At 52.1% G+C, this 23,103-nt stretch overlaps 1 protein-coding gene across 1 annotated transcript in view; it reads left to right on the forward strand.

Annotated features, from left to right (window-relative positions):
• Positions 1-23,103, forward strand: part of snd1 (staphylococcal nuclease and tudor domain containing 1) — a 111,570-nt gene that overhangs the window by 17,585 nt on the left and 70,882 nt on the right. The window contains 8 exon segments of the mRNA XM_060037919.1: positions 59-219; positions 1,796-1,887; positions 3,167-3,325; positions 4,240-4,346; positions 5,560-5,650; positions 12,562-12,631; positions 12,634-12,665; positions 22,742-22,843. Of these exon segments, the coding sequence (XP_059893902.1) occupies positions 59-219; positions 1,796-1,887; positions 3,167-3,325; positions 4,240-4,346; positions 5,560-5,650; positions 12,562-12,631; positions 12,634-12,665; positions 22,742-22,843 (814 nt within the window).

Here is a 23,103-nt window from a genome sequence, read left to right on the forward strand (position 1 = left end):
GATATTTACATAGCATCTTCTAACATCAATCTTACTGTGTGTGTGTGTGTGTGTGTAGTCCAGACCAGGTCAGGCTGTGCGAGATGGAGGACCAGTCCAAAGCATCCAGGAAGGGCATGTGGAGCGAGGGCGGGGGCGCCCACACCATCCGAGACATGAAGTACGTCATCGAGAACCCACGGCACTTTGTGGACGCCATGCACCAGAAACCTGTCAACGGTAACCACACACGCACGGACACACACGCATGGAGACACACGCATGGAGACGCACGCATACATGGAGAGACACACACACACACACACACACACACACACACACACACACACACACACACACACACACACACACACACACACACACACACACACACACACACACACACACACACACACACACAGGGAGGCATCGGCTAAGCTTTCAAAGATACGCCCCACTCTGAAGTCCTCCCGTGTCGTCATCCCTCCATCGCTGCAGGGCTCCTCTGTAAACGCCACGTCTCATCAGCTCACCGTAACACGCAAAAAAGAACGTATTTTTAACATTTTTTAACAATCTATGTCGAATATAAAAAAGATATATATTTATATGAAAGAAAATGAGTCGTCATCGGTGACGCTGGTGTTCACCGCCCAGCCTCAGTGGTTCTTTGGTTGTCGGGGGGGTTAGGGTTAGCGTCCACGTGGAGCGGCGTCCACGTGGAGCGGCGTCCACGTGGAGTTGGCGTCCACGCGCTACCACAGAGAACGTTCATTAGGGCCGACCCTGATGACTCTGGTGGAGCGGTGAAGCCCGTCGGATAGACAGAATGGAGCTATTCTGGTCTGGGTGAAGCCGGTGTGGCCTCCGTCTCCTTTATGTAACGGTGCCCCCTCCCGCTCTCCCTCTCTCCTACCTGACGCATAACGCCACCAGCAGCAGATTCATTAGTCTAGCGGTAACGGCAGCCCCCCCCAGCACACTTTACCCGCCTTTAATTGAATGGAACGGGGCTGTGAACGTGAACATTTTTATTTTATTTCTTTCATGCTGGAGACGCTCGTGGTAGTTTGGAAACGACAGCCAAGTAATCCCCTAGTGAGGCAGCAGAACCGGGCAATTTGAATGTCTCCCTTTTCTTTGGGGGTGATTTAGTAACCATGTGTGTGTGTGTGTGTGGCCATCCTCAGAGGGGGCCCAGCCTAAAACAATAAAGTAAATAAATAAAGTTATTCTGAGAAGGCATTGAGGAGGTCAAAGCAAAAGGGCGAGCTGAAGGTTTAAAAATAAAAATCTGCATCGCCTCACCAGTTCTAGGCGTGGGGGTCAGGCGAGTCTCAGAGCTGCGGACGGACATCCATTAGTTCTTCTGAGGCCGCTGGCCCTCTCTGACCATGACTCGCTCCCTCCGGGATCCACCGTTTCCTTGCTCAGTGACCATCCGTCTGTAAAGCAGATCGGAGCGCTGCTAACTAATGACTACACGGACGTTCAAAGCGCTGAACACGGGCCCGAAGGCGGAGCTTTAACCGGGTCAGGCAGAGGCTAAAATAATTATCAATTGCCAACGTGTGCTGGTGCCCTCTGCACGGTGGCTCGTTTGTCAAAGTGGCGCAACACATAAACATGTTTTTCAAAAGCTTCCCCCTGTTACACGAATAAGGTCACTGCTGCATCCACACTACCGAAGACGCGTGATTCATCTCTTTTAACCAACGCTTTTTTTCTCTCCATTTTCCTCACCACACACACACACACACACACACACACACACACACACACACACACACACACACACACACACACACACACACAGCCATCATCGAGCACGTGCGCGATGGGAGTGTGGTGCGCGCCCTTCTCCTGCCCGACCACTACCTGATCACCATCATGCTGTCCGGAGTTAAGGTAACCATGACAACGCACGCACACTCAAAGATCCTACCTTGTAAAAAAATAAATATATATATATATATATATATATATTTTTTAATATTCTTTTGCTGTGGTTGAAAATTATCCGGAATAGTTTGCTGACTGGGAGAACGCACGCGGCGCAGACCTTTACAAACACGGCGACATAACAAATGAAGGACTCTGCGTCTGATAAAGACGGATGCGCGGCTCCACCAGACAGATCCGTCACGAGGACAGGCTTTAACGAAGCGAACGTCCCTGCTCTGATCAGCACGAGGACAGGCTTTAACGAAGCGAACGTCCCTGCTCTGATCAGCACGGCGCCCCCCCCCCCCCTTTTCCCAAAATTGCCGCCGAGAAAGTTGTCAGGGATGTGTTGTCCAATAAAGCGCAGGAAGGAAAGTAGGAAGCTTAATATTCCGTCAGAAAGCTGCTCGTCCTTCTCCTGGCCGTACCCGCGGGCCGGTGTTGATACCCCTCCGCTCGCCGCGTCCCGATCCATCTCTCTCGTCGCCGGGCACTCCGCCGTTGGCAACCGGCGCCGCTCAAGATAACAAATCTTTTTTCATCTCCCACTCGAAGACACGCCGTTCGTTCGGAGACGCTCCTTGTTACTTAATGCTTTCATAACGGGCCGAGTGTTGAAGGCCTGTCGGCGCGGAGACTCTCGCTTTGATACGGCCGCTCGCTTCCTTCTGGGTTTCGTTTATTAAACCCGTTTATACTCGTTTGTGTGACGATACGGCGTGTGAAGGAGGCCGCCTTGCAGGGGGGGGGGGGGGGGGGGGGCTTTCCGGGAAGGCGATGGGGGTTTGTAAGACGCGCTTTGTAAACGTTGCGTCATGGGGCTGGGGTCGGTTTGCCGAGCAGTTTTTATTCAAACGAAAAAACTCAAAGTCCTCACCCGCTGATCTATGTCGCGAAAGAATAGCTAACGGTTTGATTGTTTGTCGGACCGTACGAGACCCAAGACATGCACATGTTGCGTGTCCCAAAATAATGCATCGTGTCTGGGGACATGTGCATGTCTGTGTTTCCACAACACTGTTTTCTTTCGTATATTTTATTCATTTAAGTTTATCTGTTTACAATCAAAGTGAAGCCGCCCAGGGCCAGACAATGAAAAGACAACATAGAATAAACCAAGATGAAGAAATGACAAGGACACTAATAGCAATAAACAACCAGCCAGAGAACCAGACCGATAAACAGACCAAACAGATGGACGAGGAAGAGATGAAGATCTGCTCTCACCCCCCCCCCCCCCCAGTGTCCCTCGTTCAAGCGGGAGCCGGACGGCCTGGAGACCCCAGAGGCGTACGCGGCCGAGGCCAAGTTCTTCACAGAGTCGCGCCTGCTGCAGCGAGACGTGCAGATCATCATGGAGAGCTGCCCCAACCAGATCATCCTGGGCACCATCATGCACCCGGTGAGCCCCCACAAGGCCCCCTCACCCCCCCACCCCCCCACCAAGGAGCTCACCTGTTCAGACACTCACTCACTCACCTGTTCAGACACTCACTCACTCACCTGTTCAGACACTCACTCACCTGTTCAGACACGCACTCACCTGTTCAGACACTCACTCACCTGTTCAGACACTCACTCACCTGTTCAGACAGACACTCACCTGTTCAGCCACTCACTCACTCACCTGTTCAGACACTCACTCACCTGTTCAGACAGACACTCACCTGTTCAGCCACTCACTCACTCACCTGTTCAGCCACTCACTCACTCACCTGTTCAGCCACTCACTCACTCACCTGTTCAGCCACTCACTCACTCACTCACCTGTTCAGCCACTCACTCACTCACCTGTTCAGCCACTCACTCACTCACCTGTTCAGCCACTCACTCACTCGCCTGTTCAGCCACTCACTCACTCACCTGTTCAGCCACTCACTCACTCACCTGTTCAGCCACTCACTCACTCGCCTGTTCAGCCACTCACTCACTCACCTGTTCAGCCACTCACTCACTCACCTGTTCAGACACTCACTCACCTGTTCAGACAGACACTCACCTGTTCAGCCACTCACTCACTCACCTGTTCAGCCACTCACTCACTCACCTGTTCAGCCACTCACTCACTCACCTGTTCAGCCGCTCAAGATAAACGGCCATCAACATAAACAAATGTCTAATTTTACCTAGATTCAAAATGATTCACTATATGAGATAAATATTTATCTGGGACGTACCAACGTGCACATGCCCCCCCACACAATGTCTCAGTCGTTCACAGTAACCTCTGTATTCCTGGTGGGTGGGGGGGGGGTAGTGTTTGTGTTGTCCTGGTGATCGGTGCGAGTGTCAACATTTGCCTTTGTTTCCCCGCAGAACGGCAACATCACAGAGCTGCTGTTGAAGGAGGGGTTCGCGCGCTGCGTGGACTGGTCCATGGCCGTCTACACCGGGGGCGCAGACAAGCTCCGAGCAGCCGAGAAGTACGCACCCCCCACAGAGAGACACACAGACACAGACAAACACACACACAGATGGACACAGTAAAGGAAATGCAAAACCCGCCCACGTCTGGGGAAATGACATACGATGGCTTTGAATTGTCTTCCCTATCTTGTTGGGATTCTTGCGTACGCGTTGTGTAATCATTACGTGTGGATTCAAAGCATGTTTATTTGAGAGTGGTTAATCTTATTCCCCGTCCACCAACGGAGGTGGAAGTGAACACCGTGTGGCCTTTGGAATACAGTCTTAAGATCCAAGTGTGTCTTTTCACAGCTATCCATTCTTTGGAATTAGAGAAGCGAAACCATTGTAACTTTAAACGGCCATGTCTCTACAGCAGTACGTTTTCAAATGACCACTCTGAAAGCTCTTTCCCCGTTCCTCATTTTCGTTGTGTTGCTTAGCAGACCATAATCGAATAATTCTGCAAACATTGGTGACCCAAACCCTCTCTGCTCCTCCTCTCTCTGCTCCTCCTCTCTCCTCCTCCTCTCTCCTCCTCCTCTCTCTGCTCCTCCTCCTCCTCTCTCTGCTCCTCCTCTCTCTGCTCCTCCTCTCTCTGCTCCTCCTCTCTCTGCTCCTCTCTCTGCTCCTCCTCTCTCTGCTCCTCCTCTCTCTGCTGCTCCTCCTCTCTCTGCTCCTCCTCTCTCTGCTCCTCCTCTCTCTGCTCCTCCTCCTCTCTCTGCTCCTCCTCTCTCTGCTCCTCCTCCCTCTGCTCCTCCTCTCTGCTCCTCCTCTCTCTGCTCCTCCTCCTCTCTCTGCTCCTCCTCTCTCTGCTCCTCCTCTCTCTGCTCCTCCCCTCTGCTCCTCCTCTCTGCTCCTCCTCTCTGCTCCTCCTCTCTGCTCCTCCTCTCTCTGCTCCTCCTCTCTGCTCCTCCTCCTCTCTCTGCTCCTCCTCCTCTCTCTGCTCCTCCTCTCTCTGCTCCTCCTCTCTCTGCTCCTCCTCTCTGCTCCTCCTCCCCTCTGCTCCTCCTCTCTCTCCTCCTCCTCTCTCTGCTCCTCCTCTCTCTGCTCCTCCTCTCTCTGCTGCTCCTCTCTCTGCTGCTCCTCTCTCTGCTCCTCCTCTCTCTGCTCCTCCTCTCTCTGCTCCTCTCTCTGCTCCTCCTCTCTCTGCTCCTCCTCTCTCTGCTCCTCCTCCTCTCTCTCCTCTTCCTCTCTCTGCTCCTCCTCTCCGCTCCTGTGCTGTCCCAGGTCTGCCAAGGAACGTCGGGTGCGCATCTGGAAGGACTACGTGGCGCCCACCGCCAACATAGACCTTAAGGACAGGCAGTTCGTCGCCAAGGTAACCATCCACAGCCAGCCTCGTCTCCAGGGCGGTTCACCATCACTGTTTTTTTTTTTTTTCACTCCGTTTACTAATCAATGCATTCTTTGGTCATGAGTATCGACATAATGACTGGCAGAACCGGCCCCGTTTGAAGTCGCCAAGGCCCAGAGTCCTTCGTTTTGTTGGGTTTATCTGATGAGCAGCCAAGAAAATACTTAATTAGTTTGTGTTGGTAAACGCCGCAAGGCAACTCATTTGTCAAGCAACGGGCGAATACAAATTTGTCAAGCTATGAGTGGCGAATGTTGAATGAATTAGTTCTAGTGGCTTGCAGACTCGACCGAGCTGACGCTGCGCTGTCACAATAATAAAGGTGTAGTTACGGTTGTTTGGAAAAAAAATTGTGGGGGTGGGGGGGGAAACGGCGCAGAACTTTGGGAGGGGCGTGCCCGGCAACGGCGAAATGCAGCAATACAGAATGTCAGCACGACATGCAGACATCAGCCATCACACACAAGACTATTATTGAGTGCCAGGGGAAACTTGTTTCCTAGTTACCACACGGCTCGGTCTGTTCCACCGCCGGCACTTCGACAAAAAAAACTGATCTGCTGTGATGCCACTCGCCCGTTCGTCGTGCTCTTCCAGAGATGCTGCCTAGGAGCCAAAGCACTTGCCGGCTTTTAATGAAACATCCCCTCTCCCCCCCTCTAAACACCTTACCTTCGGAACAGAACCAGCCCCCGTAGGCTCTGAAGACGTAGAGCTAGACGGCGCTAAGCACCGACCTTCAAGTGCTCAGGAATCAAACCCAGAACCGCCCGGAACGTCCCCTACAAAGCCCAGGGACGGGGGGCGATATTGGCTCTGGAGATTCCCCGCACAAGGCCCCAAGGAGGGCAGGGGAGGGTGGATTAAGTGTCCCCAATACAAACGATTAGGGACACTCCCCCCCCCCCCCCAACGCCACTGCCAGCCCCGCCGCCCCCCAGCCCTGTCAGCACCTATTACTGTAATGGACTGCAATGGACCCCCCTAAATAGGTTGCTGAAGTCTTAACTTTGTTGTTGCCCCTGAAATGCCGCGTTGTAAGTCATTTCTCCGCCATGGCGAGTTGCCGCTTTAAATCTCCTATTCTCTGCGCGTGTTTTTAGTGAAGGTGTGCGCCGCAACTCAGAATACGCCTTTTTTTTTTAACCGTCTTCCTTTAGGGATGATTTGAAAAAAATATATGCACACGGGGTAGAGGAACCTTAATACCTTGGAGTTTGTCTTTTTATCTGCCCTCGTGTGCCAAACCCCCAACAGACCCTGAACTTTTAAGACCCTGAAAAATTCATGCCCCGCCCGCAGCTTACATAAAGGTGTTGCTTCTGCAATCTGCTTACAGAATGAGTTTGAGAAGCTGCAGACGCACAGAGAAAATAGGCTGGGGGGGGGGGGGGTCGACTGAAAAGGATGTGCAGTGCTGATATTTGCCGTTCCTAAAGTCATTGACAATGCCCCAATCGCATCCGTGTGCAGACTCGGCAAAGCCAGGGAAAGCGAGGCTGTTGTATGTATGCATGTACCGGGGGAACGGCTTGACTGGCGGAGAGCGCAGGGGTTTCTTTATATAATGCTGCAGCATTACCACTGCAACCGTGCCTTTTGGCGCACGCACATACGCACGTGCACGCGCACACACACAAGCACGAGCGCACGCACGCACGCACGCACGCCCGCACACACGAGCACTTGCACGCACCGGGGCGCCCAGACGAAGGTGTAGCACTGGCAGCTGCTGGTAGCGTGAGTCAGTTTGTTTTGGGGCTAGTGGGGCCAGCCTCCAGCGTAAACACTTCCCCCCATTGCTCCTTAACGTCCGCATGCTTCATTTATTTCTGGATTGATTCATAAGACCTCCCGTATTATTTTTGTAAAATATTTGTCCATGCGTGTGCGGGGATGGTCTTCTGGGAAGCAGCAGGAGTACACACACATCGACGAGGAAGGAAGCGCGTTTGTTGTAATTAGTCAGAGGGGGGCGTGGTCGCGGAGAGGTCGTGTGTGTCTTAAGTTCAGGCGTTGGCCCGGACGCGGCTGGTTGAGCTATCCACCACCTCGGACGTCATTGGTGGAGCCTGGGCCTGTCAGCAGGCGCAGGTCTTTGGGGGTGGGGGGGGCGCCTGTCACCACGGCCCACAGGAGCTCCTGACAGATGTGTCGGCCACAGAGACATCTGTCCATATGTCTCATCATCAACGTCAACATCCCCGCCGCTGTCAGCGCCCCCCTCCCCCCTCCTCCTCCTCCTCCTCCTCCTATTCTTCTTCTTTCCACTCCACCTTTTTATTATTAATTGAGTGAAGGAGAGTGCGGTCTCAATTCCCACTAGTCAATCATGCTGACTCGTGTGCTTTGATTCCTCGCTCGCTCTCGCTAACCCTCTCTCTCTCACTGTCTCCGTCTCCGCTTCTGTCTCTGTCTCTCCCTCTCTCCGTCTCTGTCTCTCTGTCTCTCCCGGTGTGTCTCTCTCTGTCTCTGTCTCTGTCTCTGTCTCTCTGTCTCTCTGTCTCCCCCTCTCTCCCCCTCTCTGTCTCTCTCCCCCTCTCTCCCCCCCCTCCCCCTCTCTGTCTCTCTCCCCCTCTCCCCCTCTCTGTCTCCCTTGCTCTACTCTGCCTCATCTCCACCCGGACCAGAAACGGGCGGATTCAGGCCACGTCCCAACAGTCCCACCCCTTTCATCCCCGTTGCTCTCCTCCACTCCCTCCCCTCCCTCCCCTCCCTCCCTCCATCCCTCCCTCCCTCCCCTCCCCTCTTGCGGGCGATCACTCACTTCTTCTTCCACTTGATGGATAAAAGGCGACGCGGCGAGGAGCCTCTTCGCCGGCTCCTCGCCGCCGAACGCCGGCGGCACGGCCCCGGGTCGCCCGCTGAGGAAACGCGTGCTCGCTTCATCCGCCGGTCGCGTCGTCCTGGAGGAGTTCAGGACTCACAGGGCGACGGATCTGAGTTAGAGTCGCAGTGTGGGCGGGAGAGCGAGGTCTTGGAATACTTTTATTAATGACATTAGTTATTATCATATATACCGCACACAATCCTGAATCGACCCGGGTCGCTTCAGTTAAAGTTAAAGGGGACCTATTATGCTTTTACTACTTTTATGACCTATAAACGTTGTTATAATGATTGATAGTCATGTTTAACCATACTAAAGTGTCAAATAATGACGTACATGCATTTCGACGTATTCCCTGCTGACAGTCTGGGGTGGCTGTGCAGAGCGCTAAACACTCGGGACAACGATTGCGATTCACTTGTTCACATATCCGGGAAATCATCTACGTAGAGGCACTCCTGCCGCACCCCCCATATGCCTGGTCAAATCTGCCCGCGCGCGCGCGCTTCACAGGTCTTCCGGAAGGTAACCAATCACAACGGAGTGGGGTTGGCAGGAGGGGGGCGAGGGGGCGGAGAAGGCTGAAAGCGCCCAGATGAGAGGAAGAGTTTCCCGAAAATCTACATCGTTTTTTGTGCTGTGATTCGTGTCAGGTTGTGCTATAGGAGTCATTAATAAGAAATTAAGACCAGAAAAGTACTATAACAGGGTCTCTTTAAGTTAAGGACATGCCACCGGGTGCGAGTGTGATAAGCCGTCACAAGCGGGCGTGTCCACCTAGGTGTGTGACGGATAGATGAGCATCGTTTGCTACAGTCCACCGGTAGACTGATCTATCCAGGACACATCTAAGTGGACACGCCCACGAGTGATGTCATAAGAGCCATATTTTCAAAACGGCTTGTGACGGCTGATCACATCACACCTGGTGGCAGTCCTGGGGCCATTTGATGTTAAAATAAGTTCTGGAATGGCTTATCCTGTGCTAGTCTCCCCCCTCTCTCCTCTCTGTGAGTTCAGGGGCGACCGGCCCGTCAGTCAAGGCTCGTTTACACTATCTGTCCGAGGGGGCGGCGGAGGACGATGTTTCGGGTTGTTTGGTCGCATCCCGGCGACAACAACGATGACGGGGGGGGGGGGGGGGGGGGGAAGGAAGGAGGTGACTGCCCCTGTACATTACCACGCATGTCCCCCGGGTGGAAACCGTCCTCACATCGCACTCCGTCGAGTCGCACCGAGGAGGGAATGCGAGTCACCCGAGCCGGCTCGCTGGCGCGCGGCAGAAAGTGTTCGCAGCAGTTATCAGTCAGCCGGGCCGCGGGCCGACGGGGGGCCGGCGCGCCATGTGGAACACGCCCCGGCAGCGTTATTGGTTTAACTGAAACTGAGTCGCCGGCGATCTCTCAAATCATCTCCGCTGGAGGCGAGGGGGGGGTAAGGAGCAGTGTATTGATGCTGCGTTTGGAGTTATGTGTGTGCTCCTGCTTCGTCTCTCTGTGTGTGTTTTGGGCCTGCAGATAAAACTAGGCCTGCACGATTCGGGAAAATATGAATCACGATTTCTTTTGCTTAAAAATTATTTCACGATTCTCTGCCACGATTTTTTTCGCAACAAATGTCATTTTTATTGCACACATGAACCATGAAAAAAAATACAAAAAAACGGATTGATTTATTTTGTACATATAGCAGCACATTGTCTTTAATTGCTGGCCTTTTATAACTACTGAACCAACTCCACACACCTGTAAATGAAGGCTTAAAAAAGAAGTAAAAGTGAAAGTAATTTAAAACTTAAATCCCCACAGGGGCGAATCGAGATCGCGATTTTTATAACGATTTATCGTACAGGCCGAGTTAAAACCAAAGATAATGGGTTTGATTGACAACAAACACCCCCCCCCCCCCCCCCCCCCCTCTTCTCGCGGCTGCCTGTCGTTTTCACATTGGCTGGTCGAGGCCACTGCAGATGTCATACCGGCCTCGGCCATGTGGTGGCAGTACCCTCCCACAGCCCTCCATCTGCCAGTGTTGGAGGCCAATGAGTCATGCTGTTTCCCTTGGTCATCCCTCATGGCAGCTACTTTGCAAAGACTTCTCTGCTCCATTTTTCTACCCCCCCCCCCCACCTCCCTCTCTTCCTCTCTCTATGTCTCCGTCTCCTTATCTTGCTCGCTCGCTTGCTGTGTCTGATATTCCCAATGACAACCCCCCCCCATACACATGCACGCACGCAGGCGCAAGCACATAAACACACATTACAGTGTTCAGTCCCCGATATAGAACCCTCTCCTTCTTTCTTGCGATCTCATCTCTTGGTGGCCGTCTCTCACCACCTCTCCCTCGTGCTAACCCCTCTAATCTCTTCATCTCTGAGATGACCCAGTCCTCTGCATCCTGATTGGGTTGTTGCTTCCCCCCCGTTATCCCCAACAACGGTTAATTAAGCATTTCTGAAACTTTATCTTTTTCGCTCTGTTCATCTCACTCCCCGACTCAATCACTCACTCACTCGCTGATTCAATGGGCTGTATGGAAAACCTACATTTACATTGCCAAAACAAGTATAATAAGATGCCTAATATACCAGATAGCAATAAATGTCATCTTCTAATGAACAGTGTCTCGCCGTGTCTCAGTCTTTCTGGTTCATCACTCTGGCTGTGCCCCGCTTATTTTGCTGAGCCACAGAATGTCCGTCAACACAATTTGTGTAGGATGGCATCTTCCCCGGCGCGTGTTTCCCCGAACAAGCTTGCTCTCTCGCTCGTCTCGCTCCTCGCTCTCTTCGCCCTCTCTCTCTCTCCCCCTCTCTCTCGCTCTCCTCTCTCTCTCCCTCTCCTCTCTTCTCGCTCAATCCCTCTCTCGCCCTCCCCGCCCCTCCCCCCCCTCCTCTCTCTCTCTCTCTCTCTCTCTCTCTCTCTCTCTCTCGCTCCTCCTCGCTCTCATCCGCTCTCTCGCTCTCTCTCTCTCTCTCTCTCTCTCTCCCTCTCTCTCCCTCTCTCCTCGCTCAATCCCTCTCTCGCTCTCTCTTCTCTCTCTCACCCTCTCTCGCTCTCTCTCTCCCTCTCTCCTCTTCTCGCTCAATCCCTCTCTCGCCCTCTCCCCCCCCTCTCCCTCTCTCCCTCTCTCCCCCTCTCCCTCACAGCGGTGCCTGTCCCTCAGCCTCCCTCCAATCCACTCCTCTCCCACTCAGTTTGCTGATTGGTGCATGATGTATTTTGGCGACTGTCTTGCAGTCTATTTAGCGTGTAGGCAGGGCTAACGCCTGTCCTCTGTCCGTTGGAGCGCTGCACGTCTGGTATGTTGTTATTGTCGCGTTTCCCTCGTCTAACCCACGCGGTAATGAAGGGTACGTTAGCTGGGGATACAGCGATACATGCTCATCCCCACAGGCCCCGCTTTGTCCTAATGAAGATACGCGTGTGTTTTGTGTGTGCTTATGGGAGTCGCTCGCCACCGCCGCATACAGAGACCCACATGGGCACCCGCCATTGTCTTTCCGTCGTTATATCAAACCTCCCAAAAATTGCAAACCATCGTCGACAAAGGGGAGAAGCCTCTGTTCCTCGCCAGATCAGGCCTCTCACTTTACCCCGAGATCACACACACACACCCACCCCCCGGTTAATTTCCCTTCCACGCAAGTGTGGAACTTGTTGAGCCGTTGTTGGGTTTCGGCTTTTGATAAATATTTATCATCATTTCGCAAATTACTGTTTCTGGTTCTTTTATTTTTCGCATTTCAGCACATCCGTTATCTCCATTATTTTTAATGGCTTAGCTGTGTGTGTGTGTGTGTGTGTGTGTCATTCAGTCCGCCCCCACAAAAGAACAAACAAAACCTGCCTTATTTGAAAGAGGCCACCCGGTCACCCCACACACCCACACACCCACAACCCGGCCACCCGGTCACCCACACACCCACACACCCACACACCCACACCCGGCCACCCACACACCCACACACCCACACACCCACACACCCACACCCGGCCACCCAGTGAGTCACAACGCTCACGGCTCTCCCCCCCTGTCCCTTCAGGTGATGCAGGTGATCAATGCCGACGCCATCGTGGTGAAGATGAACTCTGGGGAGAACAAGACCGTCCACCTCTCAGCATTCGTCCCCCCAGGATCGAGGGAGAGGTAACACCCCCGCGCGGCCGGCGCGCGCTGCGCGCGCGCGCGGCGCGGCGCGAGCTGCGAGCGGTGCGTGCGTGCGTGCGTGCGTGCGTGCGTGCGTGCGTGTGTGTGTGTGTGTCATTTCCCATTGGTCTGTACTTGTGTAAACAGTGTGTATTTGTATTGGATGTTTTTTAATTTTTGTATTGATATAGTATCTTTATTTATTTTCAACTGAATGAGCTGGCGGTTTGAAACCACTTGTGGCGCCCTTGTGACCTGTCACACACTCACACACCACATACACAGGTGGGGGTGGGGGTGAATGCAGCATTGCAGAGAACGGGCCGATCGATTCCCCCCCCCCCCACACCCCCCCCTCACCTCTACATTGCTCTGAAACACACACACACACACACACACCACACACACACACACACACACACACACACACACACACACACACACACACACACACACACACACACACACACACACCCTGCCTAAACCTCCCACGCGTGTCTCCCTGTTGCCGTTAAGCGTCATGTTATTGATCATTCCTCCTGACGCCCCCCCCCTGCCCCCCGCCCCCTTTTATTCCTTTCATTGGAAACTTTTCAATCAGACTCTCCCTCCGTTACTTCTTTAGGCCTTTCTCTGGTTTTCTTTTGGTTCTCGCCCTACTGTAACTTCCTGTGTCACAGAGTTTATAGATGTCAATTCCCTACCCCGCCCCTAAATCCACTGGATAATGGGAACTGCTGACTTCCTGTGAAAAAGTCTGTGACCCCTTATCCCTCCTCTTAATGGGCTCCTCCAACACCCGTCTGGCCTGTAAATTGCTCAATATGGTCAAGGTGGCTGAGTTACGTTCTATAATTAAATCGACGGCCTATATTGCTTTATTCAGCATATACGGACCCCGCAAGATTTTGTTTCGAGATTTGACACCCCATATTTCATCATTGGTTCTTTTCTCTTCTCTTCATGGTTTCTTTCTTTCACTCTCAGCGTTCTCGCTCCTGGCGTCGGTCTCAGCATCATTAAAGGCACCCAGTGCAACTTTCGAAGGCTTAAAAAATAAACATTCAATTTCTAGTCTTTTTTACACGTAGTAAGTTTCAATAACTCCATACCATTACATACCGACATTTAAGCAGCAAAGATGAGACGTCGTTGTGTGGTGAGAACTGATACAAAATCAATGCCGCCATTTTCTTTATTTTTTGTAACCTACAATAAATAAAGCAGGCTTCCAGTCAATGGAAAAATGGCTTCTGCCACCGGCGATTGTTGTTGTTTACGATTTCTATCAGTTCTGCACCACACAACGACGTCTCATCTTTGCTCCTTGAATGTCGATATGTAATGGTATGGAGTTATTGAAACTTACTACGTTGTAAAAAGACTAGAAATTGAATGTTTATTTTTCATTGAATGTTTACATAAAGTTGCACTGGGTGCCTTTAAGAGAAGGCTCTGTACGGGAGCCTTCCATCACTCCCGTCTCTCTCTGTTCTCTTTTGGGTGGATGTACAAACTTGGTCTTGTTGACCTGGTGTGTGTGTGTGGGTGTGTTTGTGTGTGTGTTGTAACAAGCTTGTGGGCACATCTCTCAAATTGCCGGTTACTTTTTCTTTCCCCTTTTTGCCTTGTTTTTTTTGCTCTCCTGCAAATCCTCTTCAGGGCTGTCCTACTTGCATCTACTGGCTCCGTCTTTCTCTCTCTCGTCTCTCTCTCTCTCTCTCTCTCTCTCTCTCTCTCTCTCTCTCTCTCTCTCTCACTCTCTCTCTCTCTCTCTCTCTCTCCTCTCTCTCTCTCTCTCGTCTCTCTCTCCTCATCTCTCTCTCTCTCTCTAGTCTCGTCTCTCTCTCTCTCTCTCTCTCTCTCTCTCTCTCTCTCTCTCTCTCTCTCTCTCTCTCTCTCTCTCTGGATCACTCTCACTCTCGCTCTCTGGTTCAGGCTATCTCTATCTACCTCTTAGTTCGTCTCGCTCATCGGCTATGACTCTCTGACTTTTGGTCTCCCTGTCTGAGCTTGCGGTCTCTCGTCCTGTCCTTTCTCCTGTCCGTGTCCTTATTTGTTTGCTGGACGACTTTGCTTACCTAAGCAGAGACGTGTGTCGTCGTCCCCCCCCCCCCCCCCCGCCCGCCCACACTGTCCCTCTTACCCAGCCCTTCTCAGCAGACAGTTAATCATCAAGACTGATGCACTGTTGGTCTTTGTTTTTGTGTTCAGCGTGAGCTTCTGCTGGAACAGAGGCTGTGAGTGTACGGTCTGGATCCACTCGGTGGTAACCTAACCTCTCCCACCAGCATACGTCTGCTGTTGGCGCTCTGGGATTGGACTACCTCATGGCTGTTGAGAGAGATCTGTTTTTTTTGTAAACAGCGATGCCGGCCAAGTCTAAAACGAAACGGCGATTTGGCCGGTTTCAACATGCGTTGCTATCCTGAGCGTGAAGTCTATGTAGCCCCTGACGAGGCCAAGCCGTAGGTCAAAGCAAGGTCGCGGACGCACAGTAAACTCGCTTATGACATGGGTGGGAGGGGCCATGATGTCTCTTTCAGAAGAGTCATGTGTTACGCATAGATTCCTTTGTAAAGGTGTGTGTGTGTGTGTGTGTTGTGTGTGTGTGTGTGTTGTGTGTGTGTGTGTGTGTGTGTGTGTGTGTGTGTGTGTGTGTGTGTGTGTGTGTGACCAGAGGGGCCTGTGAGGAGGCTGTGGTCCACACGCGGTACTGGGGCAGACGGGGGCTGGTGTTGTGCTTTCACTCTGCGTAGGTAATAAAGTCAATAGCAGGTGAATTCAGCAGTCTGCGTGGGTGAGGACTTTATGAACAAGCCCTTCACGGTGCCCACCAGATGTCTGTTTTGTGTGTATGGTGTGTGCACGCGGTGCGTTGGATGTGTTTGTGTGAGGCCAGGTGGGATACACTAAACGCTCTGTCCTAGTACCCGCTTCGTTCGTTCTCTCTCTCAGCCCTCCCCCAGCCTGTTCTTTCACCAGCCATTGGTTGAAAATGAAGATTGACAGGAGATCGAAACCACTGGTGTTGGCCTTCACTTTAGCTGGACATCCCACAGTCGTCTTTTCCTACATACTTATGCCTTGTCTCTCTGTCTGTGTCCCTTTCTCTGTCTTTGTATCTCTCCCTTGTCTCTGTATCTCTCGCTCTCTCTATATCTCTTCTGTCTCATCCTCTTTCTCTGTCTCTAGATCTCTTCTGTCTCATCCTCTTTCTCTGCCTCTAGATCTCTTCTGTCTCATCCTCTTTTTCTGTCTCATCATCTCTCTCTGTCTCTAGATCTCTTCTGTCATCATCTCTCTCTGTCTCTAGAGCTCTTCTGTCTCATCCTCTCTGCGTCTTTCTCTTCTGTCTCATCCTCTCTATGCCTTTATCTCTTCTGTCTAATCATATCTATCCGTCTCTAGATCTCTTCTGTCTCATCCTCTTTCTCTATATCTTCTGTCTTATACTCTCTGTCTCATCCTCTCTCCGTCTCTGTCTCTTCTCTCTCCGTCTCCCTCCGTCTCATCCTCTCTCTCTCTCCGTCTCTGTCTCTTCTCTCTCCGTCTCCCTCCGTCTCATCCTCTCTCTCTCCGTCTCTGTCTCTTCTCTCTCCGTCGACCTCCGTCTCATCCTCTCTCTCTCCGTCTCTGTCTCTTCTCTCTCCGTCTCCCTCCGTCTCATCCTCTCTCTCTCCGTCTCTGTCTCTTCTCCGTCTTTCTCTCCACGGGGGCTGCGGTGTATTTTCAGGTGCGAGTTATTTTAGGCATGGTAGTTGGAGTCAGCTTTTTTCTTATGTGCTCCTTTCTTTCACTCTCACCCCCCCCCCCCGTGCTCTCCATTCCATCCTGAGCAGGAGTGTGTGTGTGTGTGTGTGTGTGTGTGTGTGTGTGTGTGTGTGTGTGTGTGTGTGTTGCTTAAGCAGAGACGTCGAGTCGCATGCCTCTTTGATATCGACCAACGATCGCAGTCGCGCCGATGTGGAGGACTTCAATAGGAAGCGCCGAGTGCATATCTCGTCGTCTCTCGCCCCTTTACCCGAGTAGAACGAGCCCGGAGCTCACTAGTAGGTAACAATGTCGCTTCTACTCGGTGACTCACATTCTCCCACCCCCTCCAGTGTGTGTGTGTGTGTGTGTGTGTGTGTGTGTCAACATTTGTGTTTGTTGTGAGTCAAGCACACAACGCGCGGCCTCTCAGTGCACACAGAGGTCAGCAGCCAGTGTCTGTCTGTGTGTGCGGTCACGTGTGTGCCATAGCTGTGTTGGTTATGTCGTGTGGGTTCTCAGGGGGATGTAAAGTAGGGCTAAGGACAGTGCTGACGAAGGGAGGGGGGGGTATGAGCAGGGACTCAGTGGGCCGTCCTGGCACGTGGTGAACGGCCGTGCAGACGGACTCCTCTAGCCACTTGCTTCTGCTCCGTCTTCTGTCGCTGTTTGTTATATTTAGACGTACACTGCATCCCTCCCCCCCCCCCCCATTTATTTTATTTTCCCGACTCCTTTTCCGTCTGCAGCAGATATTTTTTTCCACCCTGCCTTCCAGTTGATTTCTTGTTCTCCAGCACACTGCGCCGCGTGATTAAGCGAGGCTCTGAACGCGCCAGTCATAGCAGGGTCTCGTACGCAGGTGCAGAGAGTTGGAGGCGAAGACAAAAAGTACTGCTTAGGTGGTTTCCGGGGGTATTTTTTTTGGCCTAAGTTTCGTAGAAGCATCGCTAAAAACACCAACACACTCCATTGTAATCCGGAAACACGCGGCCGCCCGGCGCCCGGTCTCACACGCAGACACACTTTACTGGAGATGGCCAGTGCACTCCACACAGACGGCAGCAAAGATGAACTGGTGGAACCCTTATTTCACATCAAAGCATGGTCAATGGCTCGTTGCAACACGTATTGTTTCCCTGCCGCCGTTAATCTGCTTCGATCCCAACACTCCAGATCTCCACCATGTGACTGTACCCCCCCCCCCCCCCCCCCCCCCCCCACCACACACACACCACCAGCATGCTCTTGGCTCCTGCATGGTCCAACAGGCCTTGCTGTATTGATCAGGGCAGTGGTCGGTTTGCACACACCACAGGATTTCCACACTCTGTGGTCTGCCCAATCACCAGGGGATCGCTTCCGCTTCTCACCTTTAGATTGGATGAAAGTTTTTGCCTCCGCTTTGACTCCGGCAGTCGACATTTCATGTCGACACCAAATAAAGACATGGAAATATACCGAGTCAATCAACAAAGTCATTCATGGAGCAGGATGTGCAATTGCCTATTTTAATTGGAGACAAATTGTGTGTTTTCCTTTTTTTTTTGGCCGACTCCTGAAGTAGATTCTCCACATTGCTTGGGAGAATATGCACCAAATTAACGGATAGCTCTGCTGATTATTTTGCCGGTGAGATGATTTCCATTGTTCTGATCGCAAACCCGGTGACAGCACTCGATGGTAGCGTTTGTTTTGACACTGATCACAATTGAGCTATTTGGTTCCAAGTGGAAACAATGCACAACCGAATACATCAACGTTGTAATTTGCTGTTCTTCCGTTCTTCCCACTCGACATTTTGCAGTCTACCGACGCAGTTTGGTTCCTAGACGTGCGTGAAACGCCTCGTTTGCATTCTGCAGCTCATACCTGTTGTGTCCACCTGGGGCGTTTTCAAACGTTTCTGGCGGCGAACGTCGGCTCATCAGGAGCTGACAAGTGCCCACTCCATGGGAAGTACCATATATTATCTTTTAAGTTGATCATTGAGCAACAAGGGCCCTTCTGGTGTCTCAGGATGGAGTGAAGAAGCCATTAGAGAGAGGGGTGGCTGAAGTGGAGGGGCCTTAACTGCGGCTCCATGAATAACAGCAGCCTATTGCTCTCGCGTTGGGCCACGTGTGAGATCAATGCACTGCCAGCTGACTAATAACCCACCCCTCCTATTTATTTTTTACAGCCGCCCATATCCTCTTTGCTCTTCCCTCAGGCTGCGTGTGCACTCGCTGTACCCCTGCCTCGCTGCTCTCCAGAGCCTCTTGACGCCGTTTGGTTGGTTCTTTAAAACATTAGCCAGCCGGGTCACTCTGCATAAAGCACCAAGTGTCTGAACGCTCCCAGAGAACAGTTTAACCTTAAACTAATGGACGCCCTTTTTTGGTCCCGGATAAAAAGAAAATAAACCCTCATCCACATTCCGATTATTTTTTTTATTTTGGTGCCCTGACGGATGGGAGCTCACGCTGGGTTCAGTGCGGCTGCGCTGCCATATCCTGACGGTCCTGCAACCCGCAGATCGCGCCCGACCCGCGGTGTCACTCACCCTCGCCTCCCCCGCTATTTGAGGCGTGACACATCGCTGCAGAGCCTCCAGCGCCGACTGCACCAGTTCAGTCTGGCTGCGACCGGGACTTTGTTTAAAGCCAAATCTCGTCTCTATTTGGAGCTAGCCAATCCGCTAGTGCTAGCCTGAGTGTAGAGCTAGCCAATCCGCTAGTGCTAGCCTCTGTAGCGCAAGCCAATCCGCTAGTGCTAGCCTTGTTGTATGGCTAGCCTCGGCGTTGAACTAGCCTCATTCTAGGGCTAGCCAATCAGGTAGCCTCAGTATAGAGCTAGCCAATCTGTTGGTCGTCCTAGCCTGAGTGTAGAGCCAGCCAATCCGCTAGTGCTAGCCTCTGTGTAGAGCCAGCCAATCCGCTAGTGCTAGCTTCTGTAGAGCTAGCCTCTGTGTAGAGCCAGCCAATCCGCTAGTGCTAGCCTCTGTAGAGCTAGCCTCGGTGTAGAGCCAGCCAATCTGCTAGTGCTAGCTTCTGTAGAGCTAGCCTCTGTGTAGAGCCAGCCAATCCGCTAGTGCTAGCTTCTGTAGAGCTAGCCTCGGTGTAGAGCCAGCCAATCCGCTAGTGCTAGCTTCTGTAGAGCTAGCCTCGGTGTAGAGCCAGCCAATCCGCTAGTGCTAGCTTCTGTAGAGCTAGCCTCTGTGTAGAGCCAGCCAATATGCTGGGTTTAGCCTCGGTGTAGGGCTAGCCAATCCGCTAGTGCTAGCTTCTGTAGAGCTAGCCTCTGTGTAGAGCCAGCCAATCCGCTAGTGCTAGCTTCTGTAGAGCTAGCCTCTGTGTAGAGCCAGCCAATCTGCTGGGTTTAGCCTCGGTGTAGGGCTAGCCAATCTGCTAGTGCTAGCTTCTGTAGAGCTAGCCTCTGTGTAGAGCCAGCCAATCCGCTAGTGCTAGCTTCTGTAGAGCTAGCCTCTGTGTAGAGCCAGCCAATCTGCTGGGTTTAGCCTTGGTGTAGGGCTAGCCAATCCGCCATTAAACTGAACCACCGTGCCCTCTCCTTGGACTCCTCTTCGTTCAGGGACAAAGCCTTCAAGGCTTGGAGCGGCCCCTGGATGCTGTGCTGGACTAGTGAACGAGTCGGGGTAATCCACTCATTTGGACGTACCTTCGGGGCACTTTGCTATCAGGGTTAAGTGTAATGTCCATTTGTGTGTAGCGGTGCTTATGAAAGAAACCGGTGTTTCCCTTGTGTGTTTAGGAACACCAAGTGTGTCAGCCCCGCTGTGAAATATCTTGCCGTTGGAGCGGGTCGATAGTCGTTATTGATTCTCGGCCACGCTCATGCTCTTGACGGCTGCCCTTTAAAATAAAAACACTGCACTTCCATTCTTTTTCTTTTTCTTTTAAAAATGGCTGCCTCTTCCTCACTATTTTGGCGTTAAAGAAAGGGCGAGACTTAAATTGTCCAGGGCATGGTCGACTACAACACATGTTTCTCGCCTGCCTCTGCATTCAACATCTTTTTTTTTTCTTCCAGTTTATTCCGAGGTATTCTGTCATTTTTTTCCTCTCCGCCAAACTTCCATATCCTGTACTTTCGTCGTGTGACCCATTCACTGTAAATATCTTTGTGCTCTCCTCTGGGCCTTTCTCTGGGCTTCTTTGCTTCGTAGATATGGAGACTTGGGAGAAGTTGCAGGAAGGATCTCCCTACAGGTTTCTCTCTCGCTGTCTAGGATTCTCTGTCGCTACCGGTCTGTCTCTTATGGGTCTGTAAGTCTGTCTATTTCTATCTGTGTGCCTGTCTATGCTCGCTCTGCCTCCCCACTCCGTCTCTCTGTATGCGTCTGTCTCTCTCTCTCTCTCTCCCTCTCTCTCTCTCTCTCTCCCTCTCTCTCTCTCTCTCTCTGTGTCTCCACTCTTCCTGGCTCTAATTGGCACGCAGAGCTGACATTTAAACTCTCTGCCCTCCCAGACACGTTGCCCACGTCCACCATGAAGCGCCTCATCAGCTCCAAATGATTCTGCTTGTGTGTTTTTAGTCCTTTTCTGTTTCCTCCCCTTTGAAATTCCTCACCTCATCCTGTTCTGGAGACGGCGCTCACTTGGCCAACTGTGCATCTGTGAACAAACCCCCCCCCCCCCCCCAGTAGTCAAGATTGAGGAATAGCGCCATGGTATTAACAAATTGTGTGTGTGTGTGTGTGTGTGTGTGTTATTAGTTTTCTGTTCTAATGGGGCCCTCAAGTTAAGCTATATCCGGTCCAAAATGGTAGGTTTTCGTGGGTGGGTGTGCACACGGACACACACACGGGCCCACACACATGGCGCCGAAAGCCATCCTCGTAGTAGTGCATTAAGGCACAAAATGGAAGGTCCCCCCCCCCTTACAATCCTCCCACTCAGTGGTAGTAATGCAAGACCTGGACAGTAAGCCTCATTGGACACAAAATGGAGGCCAGGGGCTTTAGGGTAGGCTTGGTGTGTGTGTGGGGGTACCGTGCTGCACCACCGACCCTCCTGGCTCAATGGGAGGAAGCGGTCGTATGCGCTCACACTAATGCAACGGCACAAATGGATCTCGAACGCGCACGCGCACACACAGACGCACTCTCATCCCCTGAGTCTCCCTGCTTCGATCCATCTGCTCAGCTGTGTGTGTGGGTGGGTGGGCAGGTTTCTGGAGGAGAGGGAGCTGGAGGAGGCGGTGGGTGTTTTTTTTATCATATATTTATTCTTTAGTTGCATGCGAGTGTTACAGACAATAATGGAGGAGTTGGTGGGAGGCACTTGGGGCGTGAACTCCCAAGCATTGTCATTCGTCGCCTCGTTCTGCCCGTTAACACCTGTCAATTATCCTGCTCCCACTTCCACGTCTTTTCTTGTTCTTCCTGCCCCCTCAAAGTGTGTGTGTGTGAGCAACTGGGAGAGATAAAAATACCATAAGAACTCAAAGCCTCCTTTGAAAATGTAAATGGCTTCTATTTGTGTTCCTTCAGCTTGTAGTCCGGGACCAGACTTCCTATTGAGGAGGAACGTGCGCGTTTGTGTGCGTGTTTGTGTATCTGTTGTTGCTTCTCCCGTGTTAAGCTATATGCATATGTGCGCACATGGTGTTGGCTCTCGCTCTGTTTCATGTCTGCGATGCACAACATGTGCGCCTGTCTGACCGTGTGTACCTGCCCTCTTTGTTGTGTTAATCATCTTGCTTCCACGGAAACTAAGGGAACTACCTATCGTAGGTGTGTGTGTCTGTCTGTGTGTGTGTGTGTGTCTGTCTGTCTGTCTTATTGATCCTGCCCACTGTCAAGTTTGAAGCCAGCTAGATTTAGTCTTGTGGCTCTTTAATGAATGTCCGTGTGTGAATGTGTGTTGTTGGGTCTGAACGGTAAACAATGCGCCTTCCTTGTTTGGTTTCTAACCTCCCCCCCATCCTCTCTCCCCTCTGCTCGTCCGCCACCCTCCTCTCCCCCCTCTCCTCCCTCCCTCTCCATCCACCCTCTCCCTCCCTCTCCATCCTCCTCTCCTCCCTCCCTCCCTCCCTCCATTCCTCCCTCCCTCTCCCTCCCTCCCTCCCTCTCCATCCTCCTCTCCTCCCTCTCCATCCTCCTCTCCTCCCTCCCCTCTCCTCCCTCCCCTCTCCTCCCTCTCCCTCCCTCCCTCCCTCTCCATCCTCCTCTCCTCCCTCTCCATCCTCCTCTCCTCCCTCCCCTCTCCTCCCTCTCTCTCCCCCCTCTCCATCCTCCTCTCCTCCCTCCCTCTCCCTCCCCTCTCCTCCCTCTCTCTCCCCCCTCTCCATCCTCCTCTCCTCCCTCCCTCTGCCTGCAGGAGAAGAACAAAGACAAAGACAAGCGTTTCCGTCCCCTCTACGACATCCCCTACATGTTTGAGGCCCGCGAGTTCATGAGGAAGAAGCTCATCGGCAAGAAGGTAAGGAACATGTGGACTAACGTATACAGTCTGTGTACGTCAATATACGCACCAGAATAGAATCCTGCAGCTCTGTTGACAAGCAGCATTATTGCCTACGCCGGTAATGGGTTTTTGCGCAAACAAACAAATACGAACAACCACACACACGCAAACACGAACACACACAAACACACACAGAACACACACCTGACCACACAAGTACATGCCAAACAAAGCCACTGTAGCTCCAGAGTCCTCCGTTCTTCTTCAATACATGA

This window comes from Gadus macrocephalus, chromosome 19 (genome assembly GCF_031168955.1).
Source record: "Gadus macrocephalus chromosome 19, ASM3116895v1".
Taxonomy (NCBI): Eukaryota; Metazoa; Chordata; class Actinopteri; order Gadiformes; family Gadidae; genus Gadus; species Gadus macrocephalus.